The sequence below is a fragment of the Harpia harpyja genome, chromosome 10 (assembly GCF_026419915.1).
Source record: "Harpia harpyja isolate bHarHar1 chromosome 10, bHarHar1 primary haplotype, whole genome shotgun sequence".
Lineage (NCBI taxonomy): Eukaryota > Metazoa > Chordata > Aves > Accipitriformes > Accipitridae > Harpia > Harpia harpyja.
In genome coordinates, this window is record NC_068949.1 from 36,914,744 (window position 1) to 36,935,331 (window position 20,588).

At 40.2% G+C, this 20,588-nt stretch overlaps 1 protein-coding gene across 5 annotated transcripts; it reads left to right on the forward strand.

Annotated features, from left to right (window-relative positions):
- Positions 1–1,170: 1,170 nt before the first annotated feature.
- PLEKHS1 (pleckstrin homology domain containing S1) lies at positions 1,171–20,157 on the forward strand. Of its 5 annotated transcripts, none has more exons than XM_052799890.1 (14): positions 1,171–1,648; positions 4,081–4,216; positions 5,472–5,563; positions 5,669–5,775; positions 7,150–7,284; positions 8,630–8,705; positions 9,383–9,490; positions 10,178–10,273; positions 13,764–13,874; positions 14,850–14,977; positions 16,293–16,502; positions 16,746–16,847; positions 18,297–18,432; positions 19,232–20,157. In XM_052799890.1, the coding sequence occupies exons 2-14, from the start codon at positions 4,186–4,188 to the stop codon at positions 19,298–19,300; spliced, it is 1,401 nt and encodes a 466-aa protein (XP_052655850.1). In that variant the 5' UTR covers positions 1,171–1,648; positions 4,081–4,185; the 3' UTR covers positions 19,301–20,157. The 5 variants fall into 5 exon arrangements, with proteins under 5 accessions (XP_052655850.1, XP_052655852.1, XP_052655853.1 ...); XM_052799892.1 differs by having other exon boundaries at positions 14,859–14,977; XM_052799893.1 differs by having other exon boundaries at positions 5,502–5,563.
- The last annotated feature ends 431 nt before the right edge of the window (positions 20,158–20,588 follow it).

Below are 20,588 nucleotides of genomic sequence, written 5' to 3' on the forward strand. Positions count from 1 at the left end.
TTTCTTAAAGGTTCTTTGAGAATGATATTTTATTTTTTAAAAAGCTACAGCAAATTTGTCTTAGCATAAAAGCATTGGGAAAATATAAAAATTACCAGAAAAAGTCCCTAGCCTACAAGGGAGTGCTGAGAAAGAATCAGAGGAGTTAATGTTAGTGAGTTTCCTCTGTCAGTAGGAAAAACTATTTGCCCTGTTGGACATAATGTCTAAAAGTAAAAAAAAAAAAAAGGTGGACAGAGTAGGTCTTTATCAGATTTTGTTGTACATTTACCATGACAGACACTAAGTAAGCACAGCTTGGGAATTTCCAACTAATAGGTGAAATGGTAGCTGTCTGTCTAAGAAAAAAGGCAAAGTAGTAATGTTATTTGAAGCTCTTCAGTGCTCTAATGTGGCAAGCTAACAAGGCACTCTCTACATTTGCAAGAGGTCTCCTGGTAGACCAAAGGTTTCCTGGAAAAAGATGATAGTGTGGCACAAAGGAGCACAGCAATTCTACCTGCTGACTTACAATGAAAGGAAGAAGTTGAGGCTGAATCTTAAACAACCTTTGGACTAGTTCTAGTATATGAAATATACAAAGATCAGCATAAAATACCTGAAGACACTGCCAGAGAGGAAAGCAACTTGGAAAGATAATTTAGAGTAGCAGTGAAAGAAAGAGAGAGAAGCTCCCTTGTGTGGGGACCACTGTGTCTGCTAGATGGAGCATTGCTTCAGATCATGTCCAAAAAACATTAAAATTATTTAAGAAGAAAACTTCCCACTGACAGACATCATGTCTGACTGGTGATGTTTACATGCTGAGGGCTGTGCCAGCCCAAGACCTGAAGGAACCCATTCAGAATAAGGAAGCCTGACCCTTTCACTTGAGCAAGGGCAGGTAGCTGAATAGTGACTTACAAGCTGTAGGGCATTTTAGCTTATTTCCTGATCAAATTTATAACTATTTTCTGTCTAAACGCAATTCCCTTGCCACCTGCAGGATTAGCCAAATGGTTCAGTGTGTAAAATCATTATCATTATTGATATGCTGGATGTTTCTGGAGAGAATCAAAATAATTCACCTATAACCAAGACAGACACTGACCCTACAATGAAAGTATGTTGTCATTACATAGGTAGCATGAGAAATCCTGCTTCACCATTGTATGTTTTAGTAAATGCTGTTCTTTAACTCTGAACTTGGTTACATTTTATGGTATTTTACAATCTTTTAGGGTTCTTAATGTTGCTTTATCTTCCAGTCATGGGTGGATATTATATTTTAGACACAGCTCAGGGGAAATGAAGGGACTGTTTAGAAAGTTGAACCAACAAAAACAAGCTGTCTCCAGGCATTTTTTCTGCATGGGAGACATTCATGGCTGCCTCAAATGTGCATATTTTTTCATTGCTTGTAAGTGAATATTAATCTTCTGGATTCCCCTTTCAGAACAGTCTTTTATTTGCTTCCCATGGCAGAAACAGGAATTTCCTTGTGGGTCATATTTCAGGGTGTTTGTATTTATACACAGACTATAAGGCGGCAGTCACAATACAGGGCAAGGACAGATCATGTTTTGCTGCAGGACGCAATACAGGTTATCTGGAAATACTTAAAGGTGTGTTTCTCTAAAACCTCCTACATCATAAAGACATTTTGCCTGTAAGTATTAACACAGTTTGTTTTCCTTATCTTGGCATTATATTTTTGAAGTTTTATAATAGCCTACATCTTAATAATTTGAAGCATTTTATTTGCATTTTGACTGAAGTGCCTCATTGCCTTTCAAAAGGTTGAAAGCAATCAAGTCTCTTAATGCCAGGAATACAAAAATCTGAGGGGGTATAATCATGGAATTGGCATTGTCTATTCTGAATTAGACATAACCTGTGTAAAAATGTTGCTTTCCATTGAAGAGAAAAGACAATTAAATGCAACAATTAAAAACTTTTTCCCAAAATGCAGAGTGAGATAGCACAACTGTAATCTCACAGGTTTTTATCTTCCCACCTGCAAAGCTTGACTTTTACTGAAACCTAGAAGAGACTTTTATCCTGTTACAGGCTCTTGGAACATTGTTTTGCAAGAACTGTATCATTTGCCAGTCACGGTGACTCTGTCAGTCACATTGAAAAGAATATTACGTTGCCTTTCATTGCAACCCCAGGCATGTGCCCCTGCTATTGACACTAACAATTTGACTTTGTGTGCAGTCATTTTTAGTTTTGGAAGTTGCTTTTTTGTCTTTTTTTATGGTAGGCTATAGGTGAAAACCCTAGCAGTAAATTTAATAACAGTCTGTCATAGCATTTGTACAACAAATCTTTCTGCCAAAAAGGCAAAATCGCAAAGGTTTCCTTAAAAAAAAAAAAAAAAACCAACAAAAATACAGGCAGAAATGCTCTGCAAAGATCTCCAGTGGACCTAAATTTGCAGTGGGTCATTTTCATTTACAGCATGGTATTGCCTGGAAGAGGATGTGTGGAAGTCTATAGCTTTAGTTGTGTGTCAGAGGTAAAATTTTGTGTGTAACCTATCCCATGTCAGGTGAGTGAGGCCAGAAAATAACCAATCATTTCTGACCACCACTTATGACCGTACCATGTTTACTTCTGGCACCATGGAGTAAATCACTGAAGAAACAGAAGAAAGGAAACACCTTAAATCTCTCAGTCCAGCCAGGGAGCCCAGCAAAGAACTAGAGAACAGCACTTGAAATCCTTCAAATTTTCCCAGAAGAGGCTCTGCAGCTTCAGGTGGCACACGTTGGAGACAGTGTAACCTCGTTGTAGCTAACAGACAACTTCAAGCCAAGTTACTAAAAGGAAAGTATTTGATTTTGCAAGGAATGAGAGCTTTGGGGTAAGGCAAAGGGAAACTTTTGAAAAGTTTCCTAAATTATGTTACAGACAGACACGGTATTACAAACCGGAAATGTAAGTATATGAGAGAAACTAGATCTGATTTTAAATAAACAAGAAAACAATTGTGAGATAATAATAAACTGTCAAGTGTGCAAAATGTAGTGTCGTGCATGCAATCGATTGGGAGGAGTGCAGAGGTCACATACAAATTGCAAAGAAATAGCAGTGCTTTGGAGGTCTGGCACTGTTATCCTGACACCCAAGTGGTGTTCTTCTCAAAGGAAAGGACCAAAAGGCAAATTAGCTCCAAAAAAACCCCCAATGGAAGCCCATTAACCCACCTTTTACTTTCTAAATACTCCATCTCTGTGTTCCTGCACTTATCAAATCCCACAGACTGTGGCCTGCTTGTTTTGTTAAAGGGTTATTTAACAAAACTTTGGAGAATTCCATGAAAATGCATCGGTGCATTCTGCCTTCCTGCCAGCCTCTATTCCCATCTCTGCCCCAGCCTGGCTATGCCAATGAGTAGGTCATTTAACTTCTCAAGTTTACAGTGAGATTCCCATTTCCCTGGTAATACTGGAGGAGATGTTGCAAAAATAAGTTGATGTAAATAAAAACAGATACTCTGTTTACCCCTCTGAAAAATCATACTAATCCACCTCTTAGAAAGCTGTAAAGTTTATTTCATCACTGTTTATAAATTGCTCTGAGGGCATTGTATAAAGAATGCTACAGACTTGCAAATTATTATAATTACCATAGTATTGTGACTAGATTTTCTAAATAGATTTTGAACTCTTCAGGCCAAGCTATGCCTGTTTTATACAGAACTGATCACACTGCTAAAGGCAGTGTCAGAAACATATATGGGATGCAATATTCCTAGGTTACAGGTGTTGTGTCTATTACAAAGGAAGGGGCAAAATGAAGTTCTGTTAGCAGGTCTCGCAAGTTCCTAGGCAAATCATCTCTTTGGCCTATATACATTTATAATTTTTATTGTTTGTAATTTTATAATTCTATTATAATAGAATAAATATAATATAGCATATAATGTATAATTTACTTTATAATATAAAATAAGATGTACAATAGTATGCTTAAATGAATAATAATTATTATAATTGTTTATATAGTTTATTATAGATTTTTCTATGTTCATTTTATATAGTTTAATCATCACTACGAAAATAAACATTTGTAAGATACTTGTTATTTTCTCAGGCAACCGTGCGTGCAGTGAAATGCTGCTCAGCAGGAAGCAAAGCAAAAGGAGTTAGCTTCAAGGTTTTTGCTCTGTTTACTATCTGGGTGGACAAAACAATCAGGATGGCTTCTACAAGTAAAAGAAATTCTGCAGGTATGAAATTTCATTTACTAAGATTTGTCAGTAGTAAGGTTGAATCAGGTTTCTATCCATTCTTATCAATATACGATACCATTCTCTTTACCCTCCACCTACCAGGGATTTTGTGGTAAACAACAGGTGAAAAACAGGGGAAAATAGCATACTGAAAAATCTGGAGATCTCATCTGGGCTTACACTGTGTGTTAATTCTGGCCTTCTGCTTCCTTCCTTAAAGAATCTGTCCTAAATGCAGCATTTCCCTTTATACCAGATTTTTTCTTGTCCCTGACACAGAGGTTGAACTGGCATTTGTAAAAAATGTTAAAATCCTTAAAAATTAACTGTGAACTGGAAGGTACAGTCAGTATCTCCAAGGCGCTGACGATGAAGCCTTACCTCCACTGAAGTCAGTAGTAAATGGGATTTCAGAACCAAGCGTTTCTTGCATCACCCCAAAATTTGGTCATGTTATATTTCCCAGGACTTATGTATATTCTCTACTGTCCCTTACTGGAAGATCCAAAATGAGGTTGACTGTGCTCCTTTCAGTCACTGGATTCTTAAAAAAATCTTAATTTCCCAAACATGGTTTATAGCTTAAAAAATGGAATAAGATTGCCACTCCTTTCATTGGGTATTAAAGTGCATTAATAAGACTGAGATTTTTATTAGAAATTCATCAGTGATTAGAAAATGTGAATCTTAAACTACAACTGGCCACAGGTTATGCAGGGTCGTGAACAAATACATTCAGGCATTTCTCCCCCCCGCAGGTTTTAGCTCATATTTTACTTGTAAGACTTTTTCCTGTTGTCACATCATGATTCACAGTGTAAGATGATCTATCCTTAGCTGTGTTTGCAACGATCCAAATTGAATGCCATCTACAAATTTCATTAGGGGGGCTGTTTACTCTCTTTCAGGTCACTAATTGTGGAGTTAAATAAGACCATACTCCAGAAGTTAAATAAGACCAGTTAAATAAGACAGAGGCTCATGATATCTTCTGACCCCCCTACATTGTCACTATCATTTGTTGACAGTTTAGGTCAGTTGTCAGCAGTAACACTGACATCAGGGAAGCATGGCCTGGCCCTATATTTTATAGCCTTGATTTGTGTTCGTCTTCTCTAATTGTAATGTGCTTTATGGCCATTTAAGCACAGAAACCCGGTGCTCAGCAACAATTTTCAGTTCAAGCAGATCTGTGTAAGAGATTAATTGGCAACAAATTAAGTAATGGTGTTGTTCATTTCTCTTTGATTAGTGAGAACTCAAAATACCTTTTGCCCTGAAGGTGAAGTCTACAAGCACGGATTCTTCATCAAATCACCACCTCTTCAACTTTTTGGCTCACAGGTATGCTAGTACAGATTAGTCATATTTCAGCAATCCCCCAACAAGCATCTGTTGTTTCTGCTATCCTGAATTTTAATGAGAGACAAATTGCTTTCTCTTCCACAGAATTCCTGGAAGAGGCGTTTTTTCATCCTGTCCAAATCCAGCAAGGGCAATTACATCCTGAAATATCTAAAAGGCCAGAACATAAAAGGCTCCATAGCTGTTGATCAGTATGTAACTCAAATGCATCACCTTTCTATTTTAAGTCATGTATCAACACTCTTAAATGGCCACTGTACAGGCACTTGTTCCTGATTGAGGTTCTTGATCAAAATCCCACTGTACTCCAGAAAAGAGTCCCTGGGGCTTTTGTAGGCTTTCGGTGCAACTTACAGTGCACGATATAGATAGAAGTAAAAATCCTAAATTGCTTTGATGAAATTTGATACATTTATGTGAGTGATTGTGGTGATGTGGTATCTGCAAACCAGACATCTTGGCTCCGTGATCCCGAAGGCTGTATTCCTGTAGTAGAAGATACTTTATCTCCTGTGAGGACAGTGCTATGCATTCACTCACATGCAAGTAAGGATGGAGTATGCCACTCTTAACTGTGGCACACAACCTTTCCCACCTTATAGCTTTACAAAGTGCTTTGCAAGTTGTGCAGAGGTCTCCTGGCTTTCACGTGGCCCTTTGGGCTGATGCTGACTGCCCCACTGCCTCTCACTCCACCAAGAAATTGCCCTGCTTGGCTCATTTGGGTTGGTCATTTCATTCCTCTCAGCACAGTGCCCACTACAGCAAGGCTGGGTATCATAGGCTTTGTACTGGCACCTTTTTCCATGTCACATGTGGTGTGAGATACATAGAAGGGAAGCAGTAAATGTAAAGGAAAATGTAAAGATTTTACCAGTCAGACCTGGGGATTAATACTCCAGGCTCCTGGAATTGTTAGGCATGGAGGTCACTGGACTCACATTGCTGTTGTGCTTCTTCCATTAAAAGGATTTACATTGTGAAGCTCTTGAAAAAATGCCAGCTTGCTCAGTGGTATGTGGTTACATTATTAGCATCATTATTGTTGTTGTTATTTTTACTTATTTAACTTCTTGGAAGTTAATGGAAGTAGTGCTTCTATTTAAGTATCCATTAAGAGTACTTCTTGTCTGTTCCTCTTCTCCATTAAAACACTGTTAATATCCAATTAGTTTCAAATCAAATGTATTGTTCTGTAGTGGTTCAAAAACATCTGCCAGGAATTTTTCTTACTGTCATTTCTTTTCAAGATTCCGTGTTAGACAAACAGCCCCTTTTTTCAGAAATGAGGATCCAAAATCTGGACATGAGTCTTTGCAAAAGTTGATTTTATTTTTTTGCTTGGAAGTTTTTCTTCATTGAAAGACCATGTGTTTTAAATGTGTGCACTTTTTTTCTTGACAATTTTTTCTGTGGAAAAATGTTTACCTTTCCCATGTAGATCTCATCATATTACACTGTGCTTAGAGTAAAATATGCACATACACACATATGTATGTGTGTGCATATGTTTGTATGTAGGTATGTATAGTTATATAGGATGTTTCATATGGTTATCTTAACAGAATCATAAGTACCGAAGTTGGCATAAGCAATTCTGAAATTATGGAAACAGTAAGGAAGATGTTTAAATGCCTTCCTGAACAGGTGATGTCCATCAGTACTGGAAACAGATGTTACTACCTCATTGGGAGCAGCAGGTAGGCATAAAAAGATGTGGAAATGCAATATGACATTATAGTTATGCTAATGTTACACTAAGCTGCTGCCCCAAGGCGAGGTCCTACTCCTTCACAGCTGCTCCCATCGCTTCCTGTGTCTCAGCTACTGATGGCACAGCTCTGGGATGAAACAATTCAGCTGGTTGATCCAATGGAAAACTGCTCTTTTCTATGCCGTTTTTTTTCCCCTGTGGCCAGGTTAATTTTTGCTGGTTCAGACAGGTGAGCTAACCTTCCCTGCAGCCACACTGTTACAACATCCCACAGGTGAAAGTAGTGGGAGCATGCAGCTGGGATTGAGGATGGCAGTGGCAGTACATCAGTATGGCAGTGCCATGTCAAACTGTACCAGTCAAGGAAGAGCAGAGAGCTTTGTCTTCTCACCCAGCGGCTCCTGGGAGTTAGGAAAGCTTCTGCTCCTTATTGATAAGTCACAGGAAATAATCTTGCCCTGGAAAGTAGGTTGTTAATCAAGGGAAGCAGACTGAAGGGGAAAGTTCCCCCGAGGGAAAACAGATCCCCAAAGGAATGACTGGGGCCTTTACTGCAGCAGGGTGGTGTGCTCCTTGCTCTCCCAGGCTTCAATCCAGTCCTCAGCAAGGGCAGAAACTGCTGCTGTCGAGGTGATCAGCCAAAGCTCAGTTAGGTGAGAGAGGACATTTGGCATGGTGCTCCCCTGCTGCTGCTTCCCAGCTTCTCCTCTTCAGTTTCCCAGCCAGAAGCATGTCAGGAGTTTTTCTGCCCTTATGCAGAAGAACAGCTCATGTGTGAAATGCTGATAAGCATAGAAGAAAAACACATACCTGTCTGTTACTTGAGTGTGCCACACCACGCCTTCCCCCAGGGCACTGCTCTCACAGCCCACACTCCGTGGGAAGCATTCCAGAATTAATCCAACTAAATCCACCACAAGCATGAAACAGAGCTTCAGGGGTCCTTTCATGGCATGTTTCTCATTCTGCTCGCCCAAATGCATTCCCAAGCCTTGTTAGCTGTCTTTATGGCAGGACTTGGCAGAGCAGCATTACACACAGAAAACAAAGCAGAAAGCACCATCTCCCTCTCCGTGTCTCCTGCACGCACACACACAGCCCCCCCTGCATACCTTTTAGCTCCCAGTCTTAGGCTGCACATCTCTGAGTTCAAACTTTGCCATCTGGCTGCGGCCACCCAAGCACTCTCTCTTGAAAGGAAGGTGCAGATTTTCCCCATTGATTTCAGGAAGCATTATTTTGGGCTCCATAGGAAGAAGGGGGTAGGCAAATGGGTTTTGCTTGTGTTTTACCTGTGAGTAGGTTTTCATTTCTGTTGTTCCAACCTACAGGCAGGAAACAGAGGATTGGGTCACTGTGATATCTTCGATCTGCAGGGAGGCCAAAAGAGGTGGATGCTGCCCTCAGGTGATACGTTACTGCACTTGATTTTAGAAAGAAAAAAATATGTAATTTCATTAGAAACCTGTGCAAAGGATTTTTCCTGATTTTGGCCTTGCAAATTGGCTCTTGCCTTGGTTAATCAGAAATTCATTTTCCATATAAATCCTGTACCCAGGCTTTATGCATTAAGCAGGCATTGCACAGTCTGTCTGCAGTGGGATTGATTTTACATTGAAGGAATCTCTTTGAAGAGTAAGCCACATGGAAATTAGGAGATGATTGATGTTATGCTGCAATGAATTGCACCTTTGATGTGTCGGAATGAAAACTTGTGTGTTATTCTTACCGTGTGCTTTTTGGTTATATTTACATGCTGTTTTACAAACCAATCCACATCTGGTCTGTCAATGTTATGAACCAGCTGGAAGCCCTGTTAGTTCAAGCTCAGGCCCAAGTTTCTGCACCTTGTCAGCCAGCCAGGCCTACTAGTTCAGACTCAGCACTGAGCTACTTACATCCCTGCAGCTTCCAGTCAGCTCAAAGTGCAAGCAGGGCAAATTTATGTCAGCCTGAAAAATGCCATGTAGACAACCTCTCTGAGCCATTAGAAGTAAAATTTGGACTAGTGGAATGCGTTGGTACATGGTAGCCCATGCCCATCAGGTGCCTGTCTTCTTACACTGTTGTAATCTTATTTCCAGAACCAAGATCTTCCAAATCCAGAAGTCAGAAGCCGGCCCTCCTCTTTGCCAGTATTCTTGAATTCTGTAGATATGACCAGTTTCCCGGAAAGCCAAAGCTGCCAGAAGGTAAACAGATTAGTCATCCTTAATAATGAGTTTGCTCGTAGGGGTGACTGTGAAATTTGATTTGTGTAGTTGCTTTTTTTCATCAAAAGTTCTTCAGAGCTTGTGCAACGGGTGCCCGGGTGGTCTGTTCTGCTCTCTGGTGGGGTTCCTGAGTAGGACCTGGGTGATAACATCAGAGAGTCCCCACAAAGGAAAGACTTTTGAGGAAAGTCTGCATGTAAGTAAAGGCAGATGTTGATGGCAATGAGAAATGATATTCATTGGCTGTCTCAACTGACTGGCAAAGATTAGTGGGCATGAAGAAAGCCCCTGAAGATTTGCTTTCACATGCCTTGGCAAAGCCATGTGATGATTGTTTTGGGAGCTGCTAATCACATTCCTCCTGTTTTATGATTGTGCTCTTCTTTCTCTCTTCAGGCTGTAAAGCTCAGAGGGGAGTTCAGGTCCAGTTCCTCTGTGCCTTCCAGATCTTCCCCCTCAATATTTAAATAGAAAGGAAGGAAAGCATTGCTGCTGTCCCAGAGCAATTGCAGTCCCCTGGTGACAGGCTGAATAGCAGCCAAGGAATTGTTGGTTTTCTCTAGTCACAAAGCTGTGTGCAAATGGCCCAGCTAGAGGAAGCTGAATGCAGGTGAAGCACTTGCAGTGTATCTTTAGGAGGAGTAAACTTTTTTCTTTTGTATACAGGAGAATGGTTCCTCAGAAGACAAGAACAGGCCCAGTTCAGATCCTGGCCCTCATCAGGCTCAGTGTGACTCACCAAGAGGAGTTTTTCCAAGCCTGGTGAGCAGAACAAATCAAACAGCTCTTGAGTTGTTCAGTCTGCAGAAGTGATTATTGGCTCTTATCTCACCTGAGTATCTGTAACTATAGATTATCCACCTATTTTCCCAGCACACTGGGTTGGTTTTCACTGTGAAAGTTTCCTAAATATTTAGTCTGTTGTCTTGTTTAATACTGAAAATAACCTTCTAAGAACTTGCTTGAAATACCCTTTTTTTACTTTGCTTCTTGGAGGCAGATCCTCAGAGTTTCTGTGCAGCAATTGCAACTTGTGGCAGCTCTCACAAACTCCATCAAGAAAACTCTGAAGTTGCACTGCTTGAGGATTTGCTCCTCCCATCACATTTCTCAGCAGTGCCACAGTCTTCCCAAATGGTTTCTTTCTGCAGCCTCTTCCAGTAGCAATTGAATCAATGTAACTGAACTAGAGAACAAGGGCTTGTTAAATTGAGGCACACCTCAGGACTAGCCTTCTGTCAGCATAAATATGACTTCAAGTAGTTTAGCTTCCATATCTGGCAGGAATGATTTAAAAAGATACAGTGATGAATGTTATCATGTATTATCGGCTAAACGTTCCGACCTGTGTTCCCTGAACAAACACCTGCAGCAGTTTCGGATGGTTTTCACCCATTCTCTGCCCTGGATTACTGCCTTTGCAGCAGAGTCAACAGAACAGAAGCACAACCAAGGCTCCACCTCACCAGTATGCAGTTGGCAGCTGAGTTTAAACCCATCTTTACTGGCAGTTTATGCATTGGACTATGATCTGGAGCGGCTGAGGTACAGGGAAAAGAATCTGTTCTGCTATCATAACTAACAGGGTGGTAAATCACATGCTGCAGTCACCATCCATGTATATAGGCTGGCAGCAAGCATGAGAAAGTACAGCTAAATTTAGTGGAAAGAAGTGAAAATAGTTGAAACTACATTGCAATGACGTGGGCAGTTAGCACAGCTCAGCTGATGCACAGTACTTTATGAAGCTGCAGTAATTCAATTGTGAGTCTGATCTCTGAAATGCATTGAGTTAACCTTTAGTCATACCAAGACACTCTGTCTCTTTCTTATGCATGCCTTTTCTGTCTCATTCATTAATTCTTCTCATACTTATGATGTCTCAGAGAGCATGTATTATATGCAGCTGTTCAGACTAGGACAGACTGACCATGAGGGTTAAAAGATAAGGAATTTGGATTTTACCTTTTCAGCCTGAAGCAGAGGGAACAGCAGAAAGCTCGTGTTTCTGTTTCAGCATGTGTGAAAATAAATTACCTTGCCATACAGCTAACAAGAAACAAAAATGTTTGTTCATTCGATAAAAATGTTTCACTTGCCTCATAAGTTTAGCATCTGCTAACATCTCCAGATCTATTCTCTGCTCAATGATGTCTAGACAGCTGACTTCCACATTAATCCCTTGTATTTACTTTCTTTTAGAATTATGACTCCACATTTCTAGTATCTGATTCTTTTTGCTTTTTATTGGTGGTTCCCTCATCCAGCCCCAGATCCTGAAAACTCTGGTCAGTAGCCGTTACTCATGCAAACAGGCCTCTGAATGTTAATTGAGTCTAGTCACGCAGGCAGGGACCCTGAAGAAGTCTGGGGACCTGGCTCCCTTTCAACCCACATTTTGGAGCTCCCAAACCACATCTGACTCAACATCTTGATACACAGCTTTCAATACCTGAAATACATCAAAATAAGGAGCCCTGACTTGCATCACCCATACTGTGCATTACTGTATTGCAGGCACCTAGGCATCCTTGTCAGGATATGTTTGGCACACCTGATTTTTTGAAAGAGAAGTTCCTCTGTCCAAGGGCATAATTTTCCTAAGGAGCCTATAACTAACAATTGCTCAGTTGTTCTCCGGGTATCATTTCCATCTTGTGCTACAGTCAATTTTCTCCATAGTCTACTTTCTCTCTAATGTAAATCTTCATCATGGTTCAACAGAGGCTTAAAGAACTTGTTCAGCTGTACAGTTGAGAATAACTGTACACTGATGTTAACTGCACTTCTCTGGTGGTAAAGCACCTGGAGGAACAGAAATGTTGGCAAACTGCCTTAGGGAAACAGTGCTGATGCAGCTTAACCTTCTCCTTCCCATTGCCCCTATAATCTGCAATGGTGCCAAGGAGAAACACTACACATTTGGCAAAAGGTAGCCAGTGTCAGTGATTGAAGGCTCAGTTTGTGAAGCTGATGAGTGCTGTTTGCTCTCTGAGATTTCCTAGGAGTTGGAGGATCTCAGGACTTCATAAAATCACCTCCTCTTCCCGTTCTCCCCAAGTGTTTGCTTGTTTGATTGATCCAAAGCCCCTGAAAAGTCACTAGGAAACTCATTCATGACTTTAGATCATGACCACAGAGCCAGTCTTGTTCCTGCTGTGCTTTTGTTACACGCTTCTTGAAGGACCGTTTGCAGGTTTGTTCTGACTCTGACTGCATGCGTTGCTTTTTATGTCATTTATACCCACAAGGAACAAAAATACATTCATCATCTTTAATTTCTATTCAATGCCAGTTTCTTCTCTTTACATGTGAGAGAGTAATTAGTTTAATTTACCTTGAAAACAGTGATATATTCTGTGGCATGTTTAGCAATTATTAAAATTATCACCATGGAAACCAAGGATGTAAGTGGAGAGATAAAAAACAGTTGCATCACAAACATGGCATGGCGAATTGCATTGGGAGGCAGCTAAATACTAATTACCATGCTCTTCACTATAGTGAAGTCAACAAGGAGACATAAAAATAAATAATTTATCTTAGTGACTGAGAAAGGTAAACTTGGTGGCAGGATTAATTTCTCCTTGACTTACCAAATTGCCACAAACTTAGTATTTCAGGTATTTATGAAGGCAGAATATCACTCAGGACACAAAGGATTCAAAATCAGATCTCCAGACCTCCAGGTATGTTCTAGTTAATGGAGAAGTAGGAGATAATAGACTTCTTATTAGTCAAGGAAGTCCCAAATTCATTCTTTACTTGATAGCAGTTAAAAGGTGCTTAAAAAGGACAAATATATCCCGATCCAATTCTAGATTTCCTACAGATTTTTTTCCTAGTGTAAGGACTTTAGAAGTGAATGCAAATAAAAAATCTTCTCCACACAAGCGACCCTAAATGCATGCAGATTCATACATGAAGTGTTTAACCCACTTGATTTTTAAACAAAACGCAATCGATTGCAACTGCCTGGTTACCACAAATCCATCTATGAGAAGTATCAATACCAGTGGCCAGTTTTGTCTGTGTGCCATGGATCTCAAAAATACAAGAAGGAGCACAGATATAGAAACCTTGTTTCTAAAACAGACTGGCTCTGAGCATATCTCACTTCAAGGAGATACATGTCTTCCCATGTTTTCTGTGGATATTTGCTGATTCTATTACTTCTCCATGTAAATGGAAAATACATGTTAAACAATCTGTATAATTGAACCTGTTAAATACAAAATGATTCTTTTAACAGGATAAAAATCTGGGAAAGAGTAAGGAAAATCTGCTGTCATCAGATACAGATGAAGACATCAAAAAGGACGAAGAAGATTATTACCAAACTCCCAGCAATATTTTAGCAAAGGTAGTTTATCAGTTGCAAGTTCTGCTGGTTTGTTAACAGCCCCAAGGAGACAGGACATATTTAATGAGCCAAAGAGGAACTGGTATGAGGAACCTCTTCTCTTTGCAAAAGAAATACATAGGTAATAGGTAGGTAGGTAATAGAGTTTTCATTTGTACAAGAAAAAATACACTAGATTCAAAGGATCTTTCTGGTAGAAAGCGGCATTTTGACAAAAACATTGCTGATTTTGTTGAAATTCCCCAAATTGACCGTTTCATTGTAAATGGCTTTTGCCTATTGTATAACAGGGGTTTTTTTCCAAAAGTGAAAACTTCATTTAGAAAATGGAACAGTACATTATTTTTACATATTTTAAAATGTAATTCTTTTGAGGCATCAGTAAGCTGCATAAAACAAAGCAGTACTTTAAAAACGCTGTGAAACATTTTGGCACCTACATTTCATTGTGAAACAAGGGAGCAGGAGGAATCATACTGGTAATTTTAAACAAATTTTGACACCTAATTTGGGAGGCTAATTTTTCTAGGCTTCCCATGTAGTTAGTGGTCAGGAGAAGCTAAGTGGTTAGTCTTCTGGAGAAGTCACAGCCTCTCTCCCAAGACTGTACAGCTAACTGAAGGACATTAACAATATGATTTTGTTATATAATCTAAGTGCTCTAAGTTAAGCACACCCAAATTACAAGACTTTTTTCAACCTGCTTAAACTAAAACATAACACAGTTTTTGTGGTAGTACTTTAGAATATAGCTGGTTATGTCCCAGTCTGAAAGTGTCAATAATACCAGAGAACATTAACTTGTAAGTTTCAACCACCTTTTTAGCTCACAGTTTCTGGGAATTGATTTATCGGGGGGAAAGCCAAGCTATATTAGCCAATGTGTTTAAACAGCATGAGCGCTGCACAAAATAAGGAAATTAAGAAGATTTTTTCTGTAGGCAGAGCAATGATATTAACGTCTTATGCTGTTAGTGTTTCCAGCAGTGCACTACTGAAGTATCAAAGCCTGACCCTACAGCTGAGTCTGAGGTCCCTGTGCAAGAGAAGCCAGTGCAGAAGAACCCAATAAAGGACAACATTTATATGTCAATGAAATCACTGTAAGTAACAACTTCATTAAGGTTTTGCAAATTAAAAGTGACATAGTGGTACAGATAGAGCTGTCATCTGTGGTATTTACATAACAATATCTAGAGGCTGCATCTTGTATGAATGAGTCCCTCTTTGGTCTTGGTTCAGAAAGTTCAGAACTTGTGGGAATACCAGAGTGAAATTCAAATTCATCAACATGAAATTTAAACTCACATTGCAAACACATGCATTTAGAAATGTTCTGACTATAAGATGCAGCACTTTTTGTTGACTTACACTTTTTCTAGGTTTTCGTGACATAAGAGCCCACCACTTTTCTCAGATACCGCAGCCAAGCTCCAAAAACCTTTCAGACAGGTACTCTCTAAAGCAGGCAGCATTATTTAGTGGTTAGAAGAGAAAGGTAGACATGGGGCATTAGTTCCCAGCTTTTCAGTAAGAAGTTACATGCTCCTGAGTAGTTCCTCTCCTTCCTTCCATTTTCCCATCCAAAGAACGGGTCTGATGCTGTGTACTTTGAAAGTACAGTGTTTGGCATGTCACAAAGAAAGACCTGAACTTTGTGTCACAGTTGTAGTGCCACATGGGAACTTTACGACCTCCACAATATAGCACAGTATACTGAAGAGAAGTGTGCCTACACGGTAAAACCATACCTCCTGAGCCAGAGGACTGGTCATTAGCTGTTAGCTATGGCCTGCCACCTACAGATGGTCAGGTCTTTTGTCGCATAATGGGAGGCAATTGGAAATGCCGACCCACAAACCAGTTTATTCCAATAGATTTATTCAAGCTCGTCTGTGTCTTTGGGAGCCCCTGGAGGGAATTACTATAAAAACCTCACAAGCCTATGCCATCTGAGTTGAAATATACCAAGAGCAGCTTTTGTTACTAATCCCAGTTTTGTCTGGGGCGTGGGGGGAGTTGGCTCCAGGCATTATAAGGCTCATCAAATAAACCTAGAATGAGTGCAAGCACATCTGAGTTATTGTATCTCCCAGGGGACAGCATTACATCCCTGCAGAAGCCAGTACAGCCAAGGCCAACAATCTGTACTCAGTTGCTTTGTCAAGGCACGTTGTTAGCTGGAATGTTTTCAGGCTTAATAAATAGTCTTTAAATACTGAAAAGGTTTATTTTGGGATTTATGGTCCATTTTTAGAAGGACTGTTTATTTTACTTAGCTGTAATTTTGTCCACTGGATATTCTACAAGAACTTGTTATTCTTTGCTTCACTGATGGCTATTTGATCCAGCTTCAAACACAGCAAGAGTGCCTGAAATGGTCAAACTAGTTCATATTTTATCATCATTCCTCTGCAGTAGGTTGCTGGATGAGAGTTGTCAGCTCATGTGCAGATGTGATGGGGTCCCATCTCCCCCCAAATGCCAGGACAACAGTGCATGTCCAAAAGACTTGGAAGCAAACAGAGACCTAAAATTCCCAGAAAGCAGCACCAGTCAGCAGCCAACTCTCCAGAGAAGGAAAAATTCATTACCACTTTCGTTGGTTCAGTTGTCTATACTGCTCAGGTAAGTGTCTTCCCCATTTTTGTTGCAGAGAACACAGACGCGTTCATGGATTTCAGCCTGAGGTACAGGTAGAGCATGCCAAGCCTGTCAAAGTTCAAGGAGTGTCTGGACAACACTGTCAGTCATATGATTTAATTTAGGTAGTCCTCCAAGGAGCAGGGAGTTGGACTCCATGATCCTTGTAGGTCCCTTCCAACTTGACATATTCTATGATTCTGTAGTCTCTGATGTTTTCTCTCACAGTCAAGTTACAGATGAGACCCAGCTGCAGAATTTGGATATTTTCATCCCCCTGGCTGATATTAACAGCTACCTAAAACTTACTGAAGCAGCAGGACAAATATGGTAAGTTCTGGATGTCTTGTGATGGTGCCTGTCAGATATGAATGAGTGACAGTCAGGTACAGAAGTGTACAACCATACACATCCATGTACAGTTTTGGCAGTGCAGAACAGGGCAGGGTCAGTGTGTGCTGGTACTTCAGTGTATACTTCAGGTATTCAGTGTAAGGAATTTCTGCTCTTTCTGACTCTTCATGTACTTGAGTTTCTATTTCAACTGCTGTTGAAGAGGGCTGTATAGAATTGAGATCCCTCAGCATGCTGTGTAATAATTAGCGATGAAGTCCCACCCCAAAAGCTATTCTTCTAATGTTGGTGTGAAATCACCCAATTACCGCTAGTCAGTTTTGCCTTTGATTTGGTGAGCCACAATGATGGTGTGTCTCAGAGATATAGTGAGAGAATATATCTTGTGATAGGGTAAATAGGGCGTCAAGCTGACTTGAGTTAGATGTGAGCACAAAATTATCTCTGAATTAATCCCAGAGGTGGTTCAGTGCTAGGAATCAGTGCTAGGCAGAGATTTTCACAGCTAGGTGTTATGGGCTAGAGCACATACATCCTCTTAGTAGTCCGTTGGAAATTATTGCTCTCCCTAGACCTTCAATATCAATGACTAGGATAAAGAGGATGCAGCAGAAAAAATGCTCAATGCATACTCCTGTGCTTCCTGTTGACCTTTCACTGCCACACAGCACTGAGACTGCGTTTTGCTGCTGCGCTCATATTCACACCGATTAGGTGCACTGTGTGCACAGCAAGTCACTTCGTTTCAGCCACTGTCAGCAAGAAGAAAAAATACCATTGCAAAAGGGACTGGAAATGGGACCCCACCTCAATAATAGGATCTACATCTAAATTTATAGAGCTTTCTCTTTTTCTATGGAAGTTCATATTGAAAGAATTTGGAACAGAGCACTAAGTCTGACTGTCAGGTCAGCTTGTCATCAAGGAGAGTCTATCAGAGACCAGCAAGAAAGAGATACTGGAATTTCCATAAGGGTCCTGTCAGGACAGCAATGGATCTCTGATGCTTGCAGTTATATCATAGATAAAACACATGATAATAAGTTTTAATTCAGTTCTTTTGGGATGACATTGGAAATCATCTTAGTCAAACATAGGGCTAAAACACCTGCAGCAGTGTACATGTACCTGCAGCGAGTCTGGCTGACTGCTTTTGAACTAGCATCCCCAACTCTCACTGGTGACCTAGCTAGTACCAGTCTCACTTGTTAACAGGCTGCAATGTCAGTGTCATGTGCCCTTTTAGGAGGACCTGTTGGGATGGATGAAGCAGCTTGGTTTCAGCTAGAACCAGATCAAAAAGTTGCAAAGTCATTCAACCTGTGTATTATTTCCAGAGGGCAGTACCGTAAACGCAATCCTGTTCAGCCATTGCCATTCTGTTAGCAGTAGCTAGATATCCCGTATGTTTCCTTTATTGTCTAGTATCTCACAGTGGACTGGTCCTTGCCGACTGGGATGTTTGTTTAATCACGGAGACCATATAGTGGCTGTGAATGATCTGCAACCCCAGAACGTGGAGGAGGCTTACTTCTTCATCAGCAGGTCCACAAGAAAGGAGGTAAGCTTGACTAACCTGAAGGTGATAGTCAAACGAATCAAGCCAAATGAGAAAGCAAGTTGCTTTTTGCATTTAAAGTGGCTCCATTCAAACCAGTTTACTCTGTTTTAAGTTTGGCATGAATAACTTCGGTACCAAATAGCTCCTCAGCATCATTCTGATGTAGCATCTCTTATTCCTGGGCTATTTGGGGAATGCAAGGACAGCACTACTGTGTTTGAGGAGTTGATCTCAAACAGTCTGAGCAACCCCAAGAGATACTACTGGGCAACCATAAATTAGAGTTAGTGGTATTTTTTGGCTAAGGCCCATGAATTGCAAACTTTGGGAAATTAATTATTGCCTCCAGTGGATGTGTAGTTGCTTATAGTGGTTTTGTGTTTTGAGAGCAGAGCCCTAGACTCCTACCTCCTATTGGTTATCAAGCACTACGCATCTCCTTGTGTGATACCACTTTTTTTGAAGAATGTGGGAGATTTCTAAGTCATGCCTAAACACCACTGTGATCTACGACATGTTGCTACCTATGTTTCTTTCAGATGGACTCATATTTTAGCATCCAGGTTCTCTGTCCCATACCTGAACACATTCATATTTGAATTTTGCTGAGAAAGTTAAGATCAGATGCTTTTGCCAACTAAAGAAAAGACAGACAGTCTCAGCAAGGAAAAAAATACTTATCTCTCTTAATAGGGGATTTTTATTTAGCTAGTTAAAATACAAGTCAGATAGTAGCACAAATGTTGATCAGATATAACAAGCTATAAAAATGTCTCTCTTTTTTTTTTTCTTTTTCAAGGTGAAACTTACTGTATGTCGGATTCCACATTCAGATATCTTCCATGCTAAAGGCTGCTCATGTTCCTGAAAAAAAAGACTTCAATAATTAAGTAAGTGTCAAAGTTCAAGGGAAAATATTGGGGGAAGAATGTGATATATAGTGTATGCAGGTAATCTTTATCCTTTAGAGGTGCCAGACATCTTTTGTTGCTGAAGTACAAAGAATAGAGAATGTGGATTTCATTTTCATTTTATGTCCTAATAACTTGTTTTGTTGACATGGATGGCATGGGTTTGGCTTGTATTTCATGTTGGCATGTACTTCAGTTACATCAAAAAAACTGAGGGTCAAATCATTTATGAAACCTTTGCACTGTGTATACTTTGTACTTCAGCAGAAAGTACTGGTTCACTCTTCTGCTTGCCTCTTTACACTGAGTTACATTGATTTATACTGAACTCCTAATCAGTTAGAGGTGTGGAAACAAACTACATTTGGACCAAAGCCATGTTTTCCCTTGTTTCCTCTCAGCTACAGAAAGGCAAAGGCAAGCTGAGAGCTGTAGTGTTGGAGGGAAGACTGGTAAATAAAGTGTTGTGTAGTGATTCAGTGGGGCCTCCTTTTGTGTTATGCCCCTCTTGCGTTACAGCCACAAAAATACATTCAAGGGATGACAGGAAAAAGAGCTGGTTGGAGAAAAGGAATGTGGCTGGAGCACCTTTTTGTTCATTGGCAGCCAAAATAAGCCCTACGTGAAGAATGAATGAATGGATTTGGGAGAGAGGAGGGCTGACCTGCTCTGTTGAAGTGTTACTGGTAAAGACAGCTGGGAAAACCAGAGAGACAAATTATGTATATGAAAGCATGTGCACTCAGCCCAACACAAACGGATCACTGAAAGAGTTTTGATGCTACCAAGTACTACCGTAGGGATGTCATGGGTACCGCAGCATTTCCAGAGCAAGTGCTCATTTGTTTCCCAAACAAGGATGTTTCCTGTAAATATTTATTTGTGAATGTGTCTTGCTTCCATTGCTATCATAGAAACATGACTGATTTTCAGCTAATATCACACCAAAAGCTGCTGGTGCTTGATATGGAACTGCCTGCAGGGGTGCCTTTAGTGGATGCCAAAAGGGAACTTTGTCCTGTACTACAATAACCTCTGTTGCTTACAGAAACATGGTGGTTTATGGCATGTATGCAGAACACGTACCTATTCTCTATATGGATATGTACACTTTTGTATATATGTGTTTGTGTGCAGGTGTATTTACATACATATATATTGCTGTAAGATAGATTGTATTAATATACAATGATGCGGCAACAAACCGAATCACTGTTTTTGAGTACAGATAATTTTATCGTGCCA